Genomic DNA, 16957 nt, shown 5'->3' with positions numbered 1-16957 from the left:
TATTCTAAGATAATTAGAAATCCATAACCCAAGGTATTTGTAATAGGACACCTCAGATAGAAACAAATTATGAAATTGGTATTGAAGCTCCAAGGGCCGCTTTTTGCGAGTGATCCGCGTAAAAACAGTTTTGCCAAAGTTTATACACATTTGCCAACACCTGCAGCATGAAACAACACGCCAAAAATTCTGTTTAACAATACCTGGTCCGATTGACTGTTTACCTCTGTGTACAGAACACAGTTGTCTTTATACAGTGTTATTTTAACAGAGATGTGTTTTGCAATGTCGTTTATGTATACAAGAAAAAGAAATGGTCCGAGAAACCAGCCCTGCAGGACACGTGATTTCACTAGCAATTGATCTAGCGATGGCTTTTGAATTGAACAAACTGGTGGTACTTAAGTACACTGAGATCCAGTTAACAGGTTGTGTATGTTTAAGCAAAGTATGTAGTTTAAGTATTAGTTTTCTATTCGATACTTTGTCGAAAGCTTTTGAAAAATCCATAATACTTGCATCAATTTGCTTTACATTAGTTGTAGACTTGGCAAAATCATAGACAGTGACAACTAGTTGTGTACAAATTGAATGCCCTTTCCTGAAACCATGTTGAAATTCGGTCAAGATGTTATGTTTATTTAATACATCTAAAATTTCTTTGTGTTATGTGCTCTAACAGCTTGCAAGTGTTGGAGGTTAAAGACATTGGATGGGAATTCTTTAGGCACTGTTTGGCACCACTTTTATGAACTGGTACCACTCAGGCCATCTTCCAGTCATTCGGAAGTTGTCCTTCCTCTAACAAAAGTTAAAGCAGAATGTGCAAGTATTTAGATAACCATTTGGCATACTATTTCAGAAAAGTGATGGGTATGCCATCTGGACCACAACTTTTCTTTTTGTAAAGCTTTAGGAGCATGTGGAATATACCATGTTCACTTATTAACAGACCAGGAATATGGGGCAAGGAATTGTCTAAAAAAGGTAACACACCATCTTCACAAGTAAAGACAGAGTAGAAGTGTTCATTAAATGCGGTAGCAATTTTCTCTTCATCATGCAAATAAACACCATCAACTTCAAATACACTATAACCTTACATTATAGCCAATATATATACAATACACTACGTTATAGCCAAATACATTGTAGGTGAGTTTAAGTACTCAGAGTAAAAAAGATCTGAAATATACAAACTATGCACCTGGTTCCTAAATCCCAATCTCCGTAAGTCAGACTGCAAAAAAAGATTATTTTGCATATTTGTTGGCTTCATTCAGTACTAGCCACAGTGATTTCTGTGCCATGTGGGAAAGCAGTAGCTTCACAAATGTGAAAATGGGTGTGTTCCTATTGTACAGTGAGCATTTGTTTTTGCTCACTGCAGCAGGCACCTGGTTTGTTTTTTACTGCATTCTTTGGGCTCACCAGGCAATGGTTGTCCATTCAGAGAGCACGCAGAAGCCTCCTCATGCTTGATTATTGTGATCGATAAGCGTTTCAGTGAAAGCTAGGTGGACTAGTACGCATTCAACTGGCGCTGGAGCCTCCACATGCTTTGTTCAGTTCCTGTGCAGTGTTGTATGGTAATGTGAAGGGTTGCACAATATTGTACAGTAATCAATAAAGCCATAGTCAAGCTTTAATCAAAGGTCGGTCTGTAATCGACCACATGCTTTTGAGTGCATGATAACCACACACAACGGGAAAGATTGTCATAATAATTTGTGCATATGCTATCTAAACACTGATGGATAAAAGTAACCCACAGTGGGGAAAATAATGTGGCACTAGATATAATTCGAGCACTGTCAAAATAGCACGTGCTGATAAGCTTGTACTGTTCTATGAGACATCGTTAAAACAGCCTATTTGTCTGATCAGAAAAATGACAGCCTGAGAGAAGCTTCTGTGTCATTGCTGCAGCTGTCATTTAAACATTATCATGCTGAGCCGACCAAAGTGCAAATTTTGAGTATTTTTATTGAACAAGTGCTAAGAGCACTGGAGGCTAATCTCAGTGATACCTCCAGTCAAAGTTATTTTTTTCCAGGATCTCCAATCTCCCAAAAATGGTCAAATCTGACAAATAGCTAAAGCTCAGTTGTCCTTTGAGAGGGTGCATGGTGCTGCTAGTAGAATAATTCCAACAGAAATGTATAACAACATGTAAACATGGCTTCATGCTCACTCTAAAATAGACGCCGTATTTGTTTCGCCAAAGCGTTCGATAAAGTTCCCCACAAACGTCTAATAAAGAAACTTGACAATCTGAACATTAATTCGAAGGTTATTTTTTGGATTAAAAATTTTTTGGCCAATCACTACCAATCAGTCTTTGTTAAGGTCATTCATCAACCTTCTCCCACGTTAAATCTGGAGTACCACAAGGGTCTGTACTCGGACCTATCTTATTCTTAGTTTATATTAATGACATAAGCAATAACCTGAGTTCTACGGTCAGATTGTTTGCAGATGATTGCGTGATATACTGACAAATAATTGAGCCTTCTGATTCACTTCAGTTACAATCGGACTTAGACAAGATTAACAATTGGTGCGCGAAAGGCAAATGAAAATTAATAGCACGAAAACAAAAGTCATGACATTTACCACAATAACTGACTCCGAACCTTGGCATTACACTCTAAACAGCATGACTGTAGAATCGGTACTTGTCATAAAATATTTAGGGATCCATTTAGCATCCGACCTTTCATGGAACATTCACATAGATACGGTCATTAACAAGGCTTCTAAAACGCTCGGATTTCTCAGACGCAATCTGCATTTAGGTAATGCAGACACTAAGTCTTTAGCATACACCACATTAGTGCGCTCACAGTTGGACTGCGCCTCTTTGATTTGGAACCCGTACCAAGCATACATAACAAAATTGTAGTCTCTTCAAAATAAAGCTGCTCGTTACATATCGAAGAACTACTTGCGTGCGGCAAGTGTGACTGAAATAAAGAAAGCTCTCAACTTACCTCTGCTTGAAAAACGTAGAACGCTTTCCATACTGTCCTTTTTCCACAAATTATATCGCAGCCACTCATCCTTTGCTATGTCCCGTCTCACGCCAGCGCATCACATATTCCCACGCAGTGACCACCAACTCAAAGTCGAACCCGTCTTTGCTCGCACTAACCTCTTCTTTCATTCGCCGCTCGTCCTAGCCATCCGTCAATGGAATCTTCTGCCTGGCACCATTGCATCTGTCGTTGATTACGAAGCATTTGTAACCAGCCTGAACTGTCACCTTGAGCTCTAACCTTCATCCTTCCCCTCTCCATATTTTATATATGTGTGTATATATAACGCTACTTTATGTAACAATTGAATATTTGTTGATTATTGTTGCTATGTCTCTTTATATTTTAAGTTGTTCTTTTCAACATACTGTTAATGGTCAGAGACTTCTGTATGCATCGTAGTACCGCGTTGCTTTGTACTTACTGTTGTTCCCCCCCTATGTAATGCCTGCCAGGCCTTTAGGGTATCTTAATAATAATAAAAAAATAACTGTCTATCAAATTGATCAATCTCTATAGGTGCGGTAACGAAAAAGTTAGGCGGCCACATTTAGATAAGACAGAATACAAAAGCACTCGTGTGCCGTGCTTTGTGTTCATGTTAAAGAACCACAGGTGGTCAAAATTAATCGGTAGCCATAAACTAAAGCATCTCTCATAGCCTCTGTGAGCTTGAGGTCATGGGTTTGATCTTAGCCACAGTGTCTATATTCCAATGGGGACAGAATGCAAAAACCCTAATCTACCGTGCATTGAATGCACATTAAAGAACCCCAGGAGCATTCTACTGCAAGAATTTTTTAGAAGGGTTTAGTAATCGCATGGATTCAAGCAAATTAAATGTTGCAAGGCAATGGTGTGAGGAGGCAAGTGACCATTCATGCCGCAGAGGTTCTCTCTCTCCCTCCAACTGCCTTAACCAGCATTTGCAACCGACATTCCTCCCCTGCCCATAACCAGAACCAAGAGCGCACAAAAGAATATTTATGTCAAGGCCCAATTTCCTTTTTTTCCTCTCTTAATTCCTTTTTTTCTGCGTCGCACATTTCTCATTGCAGATTTCTGTGCTCTGAATTTCACGGTAATCCACTTGTCATTAGTGCTGCTTTTGGTTGTTTGTGCCCTGCAGGTACAATGCATGATTTGCAAGTGAGAGCTTTGTCATCATCTCTGCAGACAGGCTTGTCTGCAGAGATGATGCAAAAGGCAACAGGCTAAGGAAAAGGGCACGCAGGCTTTTATCCCAATTTTAAGCTGCCTTACTTGCATACATTACTGTAATATGTTGCAAAAATGATCGTTTATTCTATGCATGTAGGCGAATATATGTTGGCTAACCACTCTGCTTTTCAATAATGAGCTTTCTCTCTCTCTCACTGCCCAAAACTTGTGAGGTGCCCTTTAATGCTTTGTAATAGGAGCATTCAGTCTCTGTATTTCTGTGAAAAAGCACATAAAATGGTTGGTGCACTTTTTAAAGCTTTCTTTTTTTTTTAAGCCTCTCTATGGAAAGTCTGTACCTGTCACCTCAATGCCAGATGCAGACTTCTGATCATCCCTACTGCACAATTCCATGCATCACAGCAACACACTTTTTCACTTTCTTAGCAGCAGTGGAGCCAGTTTGACATCGACATCTCAAAATACAGAGCCAAGAAGGACCCTGAACTGTGTGTTGTTTGTGTGCACATGTAAAATGAATATATGCTGGCTAGCTAGCCCTGCTATTGATTATTCTTGGCACTTCAGGCATTTCTAGTAATTTAACAATGCCAGTGAAATTTTAGTGCATGAACTGACAAAGCTTGTGTCAGCGCTAGCATTTGTGGGTGCTATGTTGAGTATCTTAAGCTATGCTTTTTCAAAACAACCGGCTGCACAACTTTGGCTCCTCTCTACGCCTTTGCATTCTAGCTGGACTCTGCCGTCGCAAAGCTACCGTGCTTTGTCGAATATGGCTAGGGGTGGCCTTCACTAAGTCTTTTGTTTTGCATTCTGAATCGGATTGGCCAACGACACCTCGTGTGATAATTGTGGTAGTGAGGAGACTCTTGAGCACCTTCTCTGTGACTGTCCTCGCTACAATTTACAGAGGCGATCTCTCGCAATCGCGATAGTGCACTTTGACCAAAGACCTCTAACAGAGGAAATTATTCTAGAATGCCGACATCACAAGCCATCGCCGCAGAGGGCGACGAGGGCACTGTTGCAGTTTTTAAGGGCAACAGAATTGGACAAGTGGCTGTAGCTTGAACAGATGCTTTTAGTGCTGTAAGTGCTACAGTGCTGTGCAGTGACAGTATGCGGTGACAATGACCGACTGTGATTGTATGTCTATGCTCCTTTCTTTCTTTATCTTTACTTTGCTATCACTTTACCTCCCCCTCTCCTCTCTCCCCAGCATAGAGTAGCAAACCAGATATTCCAATCTGGTTAACCTCCCTGCCTTTCTTCTGTCTCTCTCTTTAAGCCATGCTCATTGTTCCCTCAGCAGTCAAGCCACTGCCTTCTTTGCTTGCTTTGTGAACAGGCTTGAAACAGCAAAACACTTTTGCAACGTCTGCGAGTTCTCTCAAGTGATCACACAGGTACCACTTAGGTGACGTGTCTGTTTGTGCTGGCTGGTCAAGATATTTGCCACATCAGCTGCTCCTGGAATCTAGGGGTGTGGCATTTGCGCCCTTGTTTTTATTGCATTTTCAGTGGTCACTGAACCCTCCTTTCTTAAAAAATGTCAAGCTCCATAGTTATTGATCAGTATCTGGTACTGTGATATAGCATGAGATAGTTGCCTCACCACCTGTTTCATTACATTCCATGGGCACTATATAAGGACTGACATTTGATAAGATGCTTGATAAGTCCTAAGGCAATTGTGGTCAATGATTATAGCAATTTACCTGGGTACTTTTGTAAAAAGTTGCTTTATGCAGTATTAGAGTTTCAAATGAAGACTGAGCTACTACTGCATTTGCAACTTCAGGTATAACATAGCAAAATTCCCAGTTCCTTATTTTTTTCTCTTGCTCTTCTTGAATACAAGCAGCACTGCTTGAACATACTATCGATAGCGAAAGCTTACAGATCATGCGAGTTTCCCAAATGGTCTCTCCATAACACTTTCAATGCGTCAGCTGGCATCAAGAGCAGTCCTGGGCCAGAGATATGCTCTTGTCGTTTGCCGGCATGTAAATTTTTTTTGCTCGCCACGAGGCCTTACTTTCTCTTCTTTTTTTCTTTTTTCTTATTAACGTGCTCCTCAGCAGCTGTGTTGGTGTGCCACATGCCGCTGGGCTGATATCAGTGCATGCGGCTGGGCCAGGTGCTTTGTGTGAAAATGAGGAAGTAGAAAAGCTGCCCACAGCGCAAGGAAATTGACACACCAGCAAACAACACGAGGACAATTGCAGGTGTTTTTGACGGCAGGTTTTGCACCACTGGGTGGCAGGGCACAGCAGCTTTGGGTGGGCTTGCGTAGTTTGCAAACTTTTACTGTTGACTGTACAATTAGTCATTGTAGTTAATACTAATACTGTAAAATGGATAATACAATCTTCTCTCTTTTTAATTAGGATCACTAGACTCCTCATCGAAAGAAGAAGACCTGAAGCCGGGGACAAAACTTGATCTACCATACTGGCTGGCTGCACCCCTACTTAGTCGTCGCATTGTTTCTGCTGAAGTACCAAAAGTGTACCGGGAGACATACAGAGAGATCCTGAGTGCTGATGCCATTGCTGTGGATCTTTACAGACTTCAACCACAGTACTACAAATTTGGGCTGCTTATTCAAAGGCTTCATCTGTCTGATGTGGAATATGTGAACAACAGCCTTATTGAGGTAAATGATTTTGGCTTTCATGTTGCATATGTGTTGAACATTCAGGCTGCAACAATCAACAAAACATTGGCATAGTAAAGTGTCTGAAGGAGCCACATACTTAACCTAGAAACCTCTGCCTCTGGGCCTCTCAACTATTGTTGACAAATGAAGTACAAACAACACAGTTGGAATATTTACAGCAGAATAAGATTTAGTTTGAAGTAGGTTAACTAGTGCATGATTTATTTGTACTACTAATAGTGACTATGGCATTCTGCTGCTAAGCACACTGTCACAGCTTAAATTCTGAGCCATAGCAACCGAATTTCAATGCAGGTGTAACATAAAAATTATCTACTGAGACTTCCATGCATGTTCAAGACCACCATGAAGTTAACATTGATCCATAGGCCTCCATTACAGTATCCCTCATAAGCCATGTGTATATTGCGAACATAAAATCACCATAAATTGCATTAAATTTCTACTTCTGAAGGCCAGATGTTCCATGTCGTCAGTTAAAATCAGCTGCAATAGTGTGTACACTAGCTCATGGAAAACTTCATCTTCCTGATTACATTTTAACTATGTCGTCTTGGTTTGAGTTGTCCATGATAGTATACTACCAATGGAAGGCCAGCAATTTATGGCCTTTATTGTTTTATTGTACTGACTTTAAAGTTGTAACTGGCAATAGTTGCCTTTTGCATATTAAGTAGCTTTTATGGTCAGTCTTGTAAACTAAACCTTTTTGGAACATATTTGAGAATCTTTTGTGAATTTCTGTTAATATGTTTTCCAGGCAAGAAAAATCATTCAACTCCCTAAGAAGCAAGTTAGAAATTAAAAAGGGTACACCTACTTGTAGCAGTCATATTTATCACATATAGTCCCAATAACTGCATAAATTTACATCACTTCGAGGGTTATAACATGCCAAAGTAAAGTATACACCATCTTGTATACTAGGATGAATTTCATTGTGGTTGCAACAGGCACAGTTTTTGTGATGGCATGGTAGCGCATGACATAAGGGCATTATGCATTGTTTTTATGCGTGTATTGCTCTGTTCATTGCTAAACTGCTTCAGGAGAAGTCACAACTTTTGAAATTCTATCAAGCAAGTCCGTGAGGCGAAGTTTATTGTATTGCTAGTATGATTCAATTTGTGCTTAATTTTTTTTTTTTGGGGGGGGGGGGGTGCTATAGAGTTGAAGCTTAAATTACTTGAAATTAAATTCAGAGGCTTTGTGTGTCAAAACCACAATATGATTATGACGTACATGGTAGTGGGGATCTCCAGATTAATTTTACTACCCCAGGTTCTTCAAAGTGTACCCAATGCATGGTACCCACAGGTGTTTTTGCATTTCGCCCCTATCTAAATGTGGCCACAGGGGCAGAGAGTTGATCCCGTGCCCTTGGGCTTAGCAGCGCAATGCCAAAGCCACTATGCCATTATGGCAGGTCATTGCGTTAGTATCTGTAGCAGTTTTATTTAACAAATTGAAGTGCAGAAATGCTTGTACGTAGTGATTTTGAATGCACAACAAGAACCATGTGATTCAGCTTGAAGGAGGGCCCCTCACCCATTACCATTTGAAATTTTGGTTATACTCACTGTCACAAGCTTCATGCAGTGGAATGGGAGCTACAGGATGTGCCATGGCAGCCAGAGGTCTACAAGAATATGTAGCTCTATCATTGTACTTATGGCACACACATTCTATTTTGGCCTAACTAAACTGTGCAAAGATTTACCGATGCTTTGTTAGATCCTAAATAATGGCTTTGAAGGCATGCTACACGAATCTAAATGATAATTTGTCTCATTCAGGATGAGAATATAGCACCTCATGTTCATACAGCACCTCATGAAAGGGGCTCATTGTTCATTGAATTTGAGATTGGGGTTAAATTTTTTGTAAGAAAGCTATCAAAGTCGCCACAAAACATCAAACTTATAAATCGTAGTCTTCGTGAAACATAAAGCTGATAATTCGCATCACACAAATCACCTAGAAATAGGAAAAGGTCATTGAATTGAATTCAGTTTGTTTGTTTAGGTAACCAAGAACAGCATACAAAAGCCTTCTAATTTGGTGCATAATAAAGAAAAGGACAAAAAGAGATGTAAACAAGATACATGTAACGTGCACAGAGTACATATAACTTAGATGGACTTCATTTAGCACCTCCACTTGCAAGTAGCTCTTCAGTTCTTATACATTCATTCCACCTCATGGCATTCAGCAGGTTCTCTTGTTTCCTAACTCTGTCCAGCCATGCACACAGCAATGAAATGGTCCGTAGTGTGAAGAATGATCTTGGAGATACCCTCAGCACCAGTTTTACCTAAAACAAAACTTCTGCGCTCACATGCATCAGGAAGTGAAAAATCTACAACTGAGTGGAGGAGGTCGATTCCTCAGGCAAGGTGCAGTCCCCTAAATGCCAGCGCAGAAAAGGCAGCAACCATCTGACCAGCACAAAGTGGGATGAATTTGAATTGGATGGTTTTTGGACAGTTGCACATTACTTTTTAACTGGCAACGTTGCACCAAACAATGAAAGGAATTGGTTCAAGTTCACTTGACACTGTCAGAATGCACACCTCAATATAACTACCAGCAAAAGCAGCCACCTAACCGTTAAGTGCGTATTGTGCTCGATAATGTTGAAAGTGCGTTCCACGCAACTGAAGCGCAGCCTATCATGAGGAAATGAGCAAGCAATGCTGCAAAAAGTTGTTTGGGAAAGAACTGCTGCCGCGTTTGCATCTGAAGACTTCCCTTGTCATCGACAGTGCATTTTACCAGTCCCCAAAACTTCGAAGTGTGCTGCTAGCATCTTTCCTGAGATAAGTAAATGAAGCACTCATGATTGCCTCTTATCATAGAAATGCTTCCAGCTGACTTCGAAACTATGTGTGCATGTCGTCTGCTCTCACCACGAGACGGCATGGCAGCAAGTCAACATAGCGTCGAAGGCCGCTATGTGGACGTGTGTTCACTTCCCTGATTTGCTGACAATGCTCTTAGCTTTGGCTGCATGGAATCAATGAGATGGAGTATATAAGTTATAAAGCTCTGTCCAGAGAACATTCTAGCACAAGAAATTTTGAAAGGTACAGAGGTAGCTTTGATAGAAACAAATGAAATGTGTGAGGGGGCAAGCTGCATTCCCCACAACAGAAGCTCTCTCCCATTGCTTTGACCAGCATCTACAAGCTACATTCCTTCCTGCCTTCTCCCTGGCCCACATGACATCGGCATCACGACCCCCCTCCCCCCCCCCTTTTTTACAGCGTACCTGTATATAGCTGCCCTCCAGCGGTAGTCAATGTCTGTCCATCTATATGTCGCATCGACATGAAAAATTTTTTGTCTCTAGCTTCTTGCAAATGTTCTGTAGCTCTCAATCTAATGTAGGTATCTTGGCAAAAATCATACTGAAATTGTCCACTAAGACGACTCTGTCATTACGCCGAGTTTCATTTATTTGTCATAATTAGTTAGTTCACAGTGAAGTCATAAATGTTACAGAATTCCAGTCTGCTGTCAATACATGGCCGTCTATGGAGGGAGTATGGTTACAGAAAACGGTTGTAACTCTTGTTTTATCGAGACTATCCTGAAACAAACCATACTGAAATTGATTGCTATGACAACGCTATCATTACGCCGAGTTTCATCTACTTTTCATAATGACATAGTTCACAGTGAAGTTGTAAATATTGTGGGATTCCTGTCTGCCATGCGGCGGTACTTGTACACATCACTACTTCATAAAAGAATAAGAATAACTCACTCCACAGTCAAAAGATGTATTCGTTGTCCGTGTCCAATAGTAATAATAATAATAATAACAATACCTATATATACATAGATGCGTCGGTTGGGTTAAAACTCACCATGGCTTCGCTGCTCATTTTTCTTCAAAGTAGAAGGGCTGCTGATCTTTTTTCTTTTTCTTGGCGCGCAATTAATTTTCCAGTGACTGTTTAGTGCACTTTGCTTTTTTTTTGAAATCCCCAAGTTGTTCATGTTACTGGTGCTATTTGTCCACTGTAAGCACCATGTCTGACATGGAAGCACAAGCTATGATGTCTCTGCTAGCAGGGAGTCAGGCTCTCCTGAGGTGGAGGGTGTGCAAACTTTCATTTGAATTTTCATCCATTTTTGCAGCATACATCGGTGTTATACTTCGCAAACATGACCTTCATTGTGTGATCTACTCACTGTACGTCTTTTTGCAATGCCCACGCCTTGTGAGGGGCTGGCCATATAGTATAGTCGATTTTAGTTAATTCGATCATAATGAGACTGATGGGATTGATGAAATTATCCGGCTAGCAGTATTAAAGAAGAGGCAGAAAAAAACGTCCAAACACAACGCTGTTTAATTTGGCAGTATTTATTTAATTCTGACACACCTCCAAATCTAATGTGCACCTGATAGTACAACTGAAAAGGGGAAAAAAGGACAATCCCCTCAATCTTGGCAATCATAAATAAGTTGAATCCTTGAGAGTTTATTTTTACAGAATAATATCCATCATCATCAATGTCAAGACAGCTTCTTATCGCTATCTATGAGCAACATGTCACCCTCCTTGCATTCCACTACGTTTGATATTCTGCATTTCTGAAATTACTCTGTTATAATCAAATGTGGGATGGTGGCCTCAGGGGTGGCTCTACAGGAGGGTGAGCTTGGACAGCCTGCCCCCCCCCCCCCCCCCTAATTTCTTTCTGGCCTCCATCTCCCCCGTCCTACCACCATGAAGGGAGCAGTGAGGAAGTACTAGATTCCTGCACCCTCAACAAAACTAGAGAAGCATGATCTGCCTCAACCGAAAAATTCTGGTATTGCCCCTGGGTGACCCGTGCTTAGACTATGCCAGTTCATCCTACGATGCACCATTTCTAGAGCAACATAATATATCAAGTTTGCAGGGAGTTCATTGTGTAAAAGAGGATATGAGGCTCACATATATCAACACATGCCTGTAATACTGTTCACAAGCATACATCTAGGCAACTAAGGAGCTTGTAAATGAACTGCTCTCAATTATCTCGAGCACCTTGGCAATGACAGTAATGAGACAAGGCCACAGCATGTTAGCAGATGCGCATACCTTGGTGTGTTGGCTGAAGGAGAGAAGTGTGGTACGCACTACAGCACCGCATGACCTACCACAATAGTTCAGTGGATACGGCGTGGCACTGCTGAGCAGCACAATGCCACAGCCACTGCCTGCCTTGACGGCCACATTCCGATGGGCATGGAATGCAAATGCACTCATGTACTTAAATTTAGGTGCATGTTAAAGAACCTCAGGCGATTGAAATTAATCCAGAGCCTCTCACTACGGTGTGCCTCATAAACTGCTTTAGCACGTAAGACCCCGGAATTTAGTTAATTTTTAATTAGCAGCACTGTACATTGTTTTCAACTGATACAAACATAGTGAAACTGGCCAAGTAATAAATCTGAGCAAATTCATATATAGCCCGCCTAAAAGTTTGTCATTATGATTGAATGACTGTACATTATTAAGTACAAGCTATGCGCCCCTTGCGTTCATCCACAAATTGGTATCCCTGTGCAACAACCACAGCTATACTGCAGCAGAGTCATTTGGGACAGTCCTCACATCTATTGTTCTGTCCTCCTTCCTTAAGGCTCCACTAAGTGTTTGCATCTCTTATATATCTGAAAGAAACGGATATTCGACAACTTTGAATAGTGAATTCTCAATTCGAATATATGAAGGGAATAGTAGGGACTATTCGATTCGTAATCGAAATTTCGAATATTCACATCCCTAAAAATGAGCTTCCGTAAATGAAGTCTGAAAGTGGGGCTACGTTGTTATGCCACCACATTATGATGACAATAGTGATGATGCTGGATCTGAAGGAAGGCTGTTTTTGCCAATGCTGTGAACATAGTTTCGGTTTTATATCCAGTTGTAGTACGCAAGGCTTTTGGACAAATTTTCTTGTAAAAACTGCATGCAGTTAATCGGCTAAATATGGTAATCTTTCATTTTGAGCTGCTATTTTCACTTTGAAGTGATGATGACAATGCTGACGTTTTCATATAATAAATGCTTCAAAGTGTTGTTTTCACTTGCTTTACTTAACGAAAAATAACAAAAACATAGACGGATTTTAAAGCCGCTTGCGGAAGGGAGCACGTTCACGGTCAAGAATTCTAAAGAGTTTGTTACCGCGGTATGCCAGCAGCAGCTTCGGGACGACGATGTTATGGTATCCTACGATGTCGTGTCCTTGTTCACGAATGTGCCGATAGCATTGGCTACGGATATTATTGAGAAACGCCTGCAGGAGGACTGTACGTTAGAAAGCCATACTTCCCTGACTGTTGACGACATCATGATTCTGCTTAGGTTCTGCTTGAAGCAAACATATTTCTCGTTTGCCGGTACCATATATCACCAGATAGAAGGTGTCCCGATGGGTAGTCCTGTTTCTGTAATCGTGGCTGATCTGTTAATGCAACACGTGGAAACGGCTGTGATTATGTCCTTGCCCTTACCTGTCAAAATGTACTGTCGCTATGTAGATGACACCTTTGTGATTGTCGAAAAGAAAAACCTGCATGCCATGCATGAGGCGCTTAATGCCGTCCATCATGCCATTCAATTTACATGTGAGACGGAGAATAGTGGCAGCCTAGCCTTTCTAGACGTGCTGGTACGACGGAGCGAAGGAGGTTCGGTGGAGACAGCCGTATATCGCAAATCTTGCGATAGCGGGAGTGTGCTGAGTTTTGACTCTCACCACCCTATAGAACACAAACATGCCGTGGTATGCACGCTCCTGTCTCGTTGCGATGCGCTCTCGTCAACGCAAACTTTGAGGGAGCAAGAATTAACGAATGTTGCCACTCTTTTGCGTAAATGGAGTTACCCTGAGCACTTTGTCAATGATACGCAGCGCCGCTTGCAAAAACCTCGCGAGAGCAAGGCCGAAAGGCCAGCTTCCTTTGTGTGCATTCCGTATGTCCGCGGTGTATCAGAAGCAGTGCGCAGGGCTTTACGGCCTTTAGGTGTTCGAACTGTGTTCGAACCCTCGTACACGTTGGGAAACGTGTTCCCGAAGCCAAAGGACCGCACACCTCCGGACGAACAAAGTGGTGTCGTCTACAAGGTCAACTGCTCGGACTGTGGTGCCAGCTACATTGGCGAGACGGGGCGGCGACGTCGCACCCGTATCAAGGAACATTTAAGAGATGCTACGAAAGCCACCCATGCTACACGTGCCAAGACGGAATTGGTTGATCATTGTTTATCAAAGGGACACATGTTTGATTTTAACAATGTAACCACACTAGCACGGGAACACCGATGGAGCCCAAGAAAGTTCATAGAATCATGGTTCATCCGTCGTAATCAATCTTCATGTAACTCTAACCGTGGCCCCCTGCCAGATGTTTACAGCAGTTTCACAGATAAATAGGATGTATTTCTCATTCGTTGCCATTGTGTACTGACGATGCCACCCGCATAGGTGGTGAAACGTCTGTTTTTGTTATTTTTCGTTAAGTAAAGCCAGTGAAAACAACACTTTGAAGCATGAGTTCCCCTGGCTTTTGGAACATTTTCTCATATAATAAATGGTTGTTCTTAAATATAATATTGAATTACTTCTCTAAGCTTGTTTATTTGGTTCTTGATCTTTTTTTTCTTTGTTGTGCACCAACTTAGAATGCTTGTACATTAATAAACAATTGGTGTTTTTGATGAGAGATAATGTCTTCGACGCATTCACTGTCGCTTAGTACTGCCAAGATAAACGCTACAGCCATTGGGGTCACCAATGTGGCAGGAGCTTGTGTGCTAACCAGTCAAGTTCGAATTATTAGGCAAGGGCTTATTTCATTACTGAAGTAACAAAAGTTATGGCCCATGGAAATATATGAGCGTCACCTGGGACCTTCGCTTACATTACACTCTGGAGTTTTACATGAAAAACAACAATATGATTGATGAGGCATGCTGTAGTGGGGGACTTCAGATTAATTTTGACCACCTGGGGTTCTTTAATGTGCACCCAATGCACAACACACGGGTGTTTTTGCATTTTGCCCCCATCGAAATGCAGCCGTTGTTGCTGGGGTTTGATTCAGTGCCTTCGGGCTTAGCATGGCAACACCAAAGCCACTATGCCACCATGGCGGGTTTCTTCACTTGGGATTGAGTTTAACGAAAAATTGAATTAACCGGAGTCCAATTAATGAATCTGTACTGTACTGACATTTTCTCTGCAGTGACTCTGCAGATAAACCTTGCATTAGTTAGAGACATAATTTGTTCTAATACTGGTTTATTTGTGGCTGATGCAAACAAAATATGGTCTCTTATTGGTTTTTAATGTTTTGTGCCATATAAATCAACCAATCAAATATATGCATGGGAGCTGAGCAGCAAGTGCATTTACTTTTCCATCTGACCCATTGAGTGTTGAATGTGTACCCACATGATATTTTTGATATCTAAATTTTTGTGTCAAGTTAAGCTCCTGGACCTTCATTTAAAGCATAAAAAGAATGAATAGTCGCAAGTTTGATGTTAGTATATTCCTTTGAAGCAAGAGCTTTCTTACTCGTATATAATGCAATTAAACTGTCTTCCTTCTTAGGCTTTGCCTCTTACAAGTTTATAAATTAGAGGTTTGTCAACTAGAACTGTCCAATTGGTCGACTAACCATAAAATTAATTAATCACTGGTTTAATTGTGACTATAATCTTGTGAACCTGTTAATTGATGGAGGCCATGTGGCAGACACCCAGTTTCTGAATATGTTGTGTGGAGCGTTATGGGGCTCTTTTCTGTGTTCCTTTAACTTGCCTTCCAACACAGTATACAAGTTGCAGTTATTCTAATTCACAGGCAGTACATTGGGAAAGTGTAATGGAAAAAGTCAGCAAGGACAGACAAAAGGTAGTCATTCTGTAAGCATCAGATGTCTATGACCTGGCAGTAATAATAGCTGGCTAGTACTAAATAAGCAAGTTTGTCGTTTTTCCAGGTGTTATACTTGTAAATCAATACAAAAATGATAAATTGACTAATTTGTTTTTTAAGGCTAATAAGTAATGTCTGATGCGTTGTAAATATCAAAAGCAACATTCTTGTTTTTTTTGTTAATATATGTGGCAGAATTGTTTTTTATCCAAAACTTTGTCTCACTCTTTCCCTTCTTGTTGGTAATTTGTTATTGCTGAAGGTTGTGTTGTATGTGCCTACAAATGCTAGTGAGCTCGACTAATTTTGGTACTGTATGCAGGTTCAAAAAAGTCACTGGACTCGGCCCTCCCGGACTGAGTCCACTGACCTCGCATCGTTTCAAGAGAATCCTTAGCGGCCCGAAGCACTGTTTGCGATATATATATATATTCGTTCTCTCTCACGGTTTCGTGGGTGGTTCAGGTGGTGCACGTAAGTGGACTGTGCAGAGAGACGGCAGGGAGCTCGAGCGGCAGCTTTCTCTCTGTCGTCTGTTCCTTCTTACCGTTGGTGGTCGGTATTGTATGGATGAGCTCCGTTGGCCTACATACTGCTGGCCTTACTTTCACGGGGCGCGGGCACGGCGCCTTATTTGTTTTCCCTTTCCGCGCGAAGGCGCGCGCGTGGCACAGAACTTTCCGTTGCGCCCGCCAAGGCGTTGTCTGTCGTCAGCGCAGGCATTCTTTGTGGCCTACTTCGCGGCCGACAAGGTGAGACGCCGTTGTGTAACCGCCACGAGTAAGAAGTGACGCGGGTTTGTCGACCAGTGAGCCGCCGCGACTGCAGTGCACGACCGTCACTGACGGAGGGGCGGAGGGGATGGGGTATGTCTACGTCTCCTTGTACGTGAGGTCGATGCCCGGTGTGTGCTTTTCGTCATTGCGGCCTTTTTTTTTTCTTTTTTTAGCCGTCACTCAAGGAGGCTCCCCGCGATCGGCCCAATGCCGGCTTCGGGCGCGCGCCCTTCTTTTCCAGGCAGAAGAGCGCGTGATTGACGTTGCCGAATACGGCTACTGCCGCAGTCTGTTGGCCGCGAAGAAGAAAGCAGAGAAAG

The 16957-nt window shown here is 41.8% G+C and overlaps 1 protein-coding gene across 2 annotated transcripts in view; it reads left to right on the top strand.

The window, feature by feature from the left end:
* Positions 1 to 16957, top strand: part of Psf3 (DNA replication complex GINS protein Psf3) — a 52667-nt gene that overhangs the window by 3534 nt on the left and 32176 nt on the right. For both annotated transcript variants that reach the window (XM_065426726.1, XM_070530704.1), the window contains exon 2: positions 6611 to 6879. In XM_065426726.1, coding sequence (XP_065282798.1) covers positions 6611 to 6879 — 269 coding nt within the window. The remainder of the gene's footprint in view (positions 1 to 6610; positions 6880 to 16957) is intronic.

Source organism: Dermacentor albipictus, chromosome 1, assembly GCF_038994185.2.
Source record: "Dermacentor albipictus isolate Rhodes 1998 colony chromosome 1, USDA_Dalb.pri_finalv2, whole genome shotgun sequence".
NCBI classification, from domain to species: domain Eukaryota; kingdom Metazoa; phylum Arthropoda; class Arachnida; order Ixodida; family Ixodidae; genus Dermacentor; species Dermacentor albipictus.
This window is presented reverse-complemented; position numbering and strand designations above follow the sequence as displayed.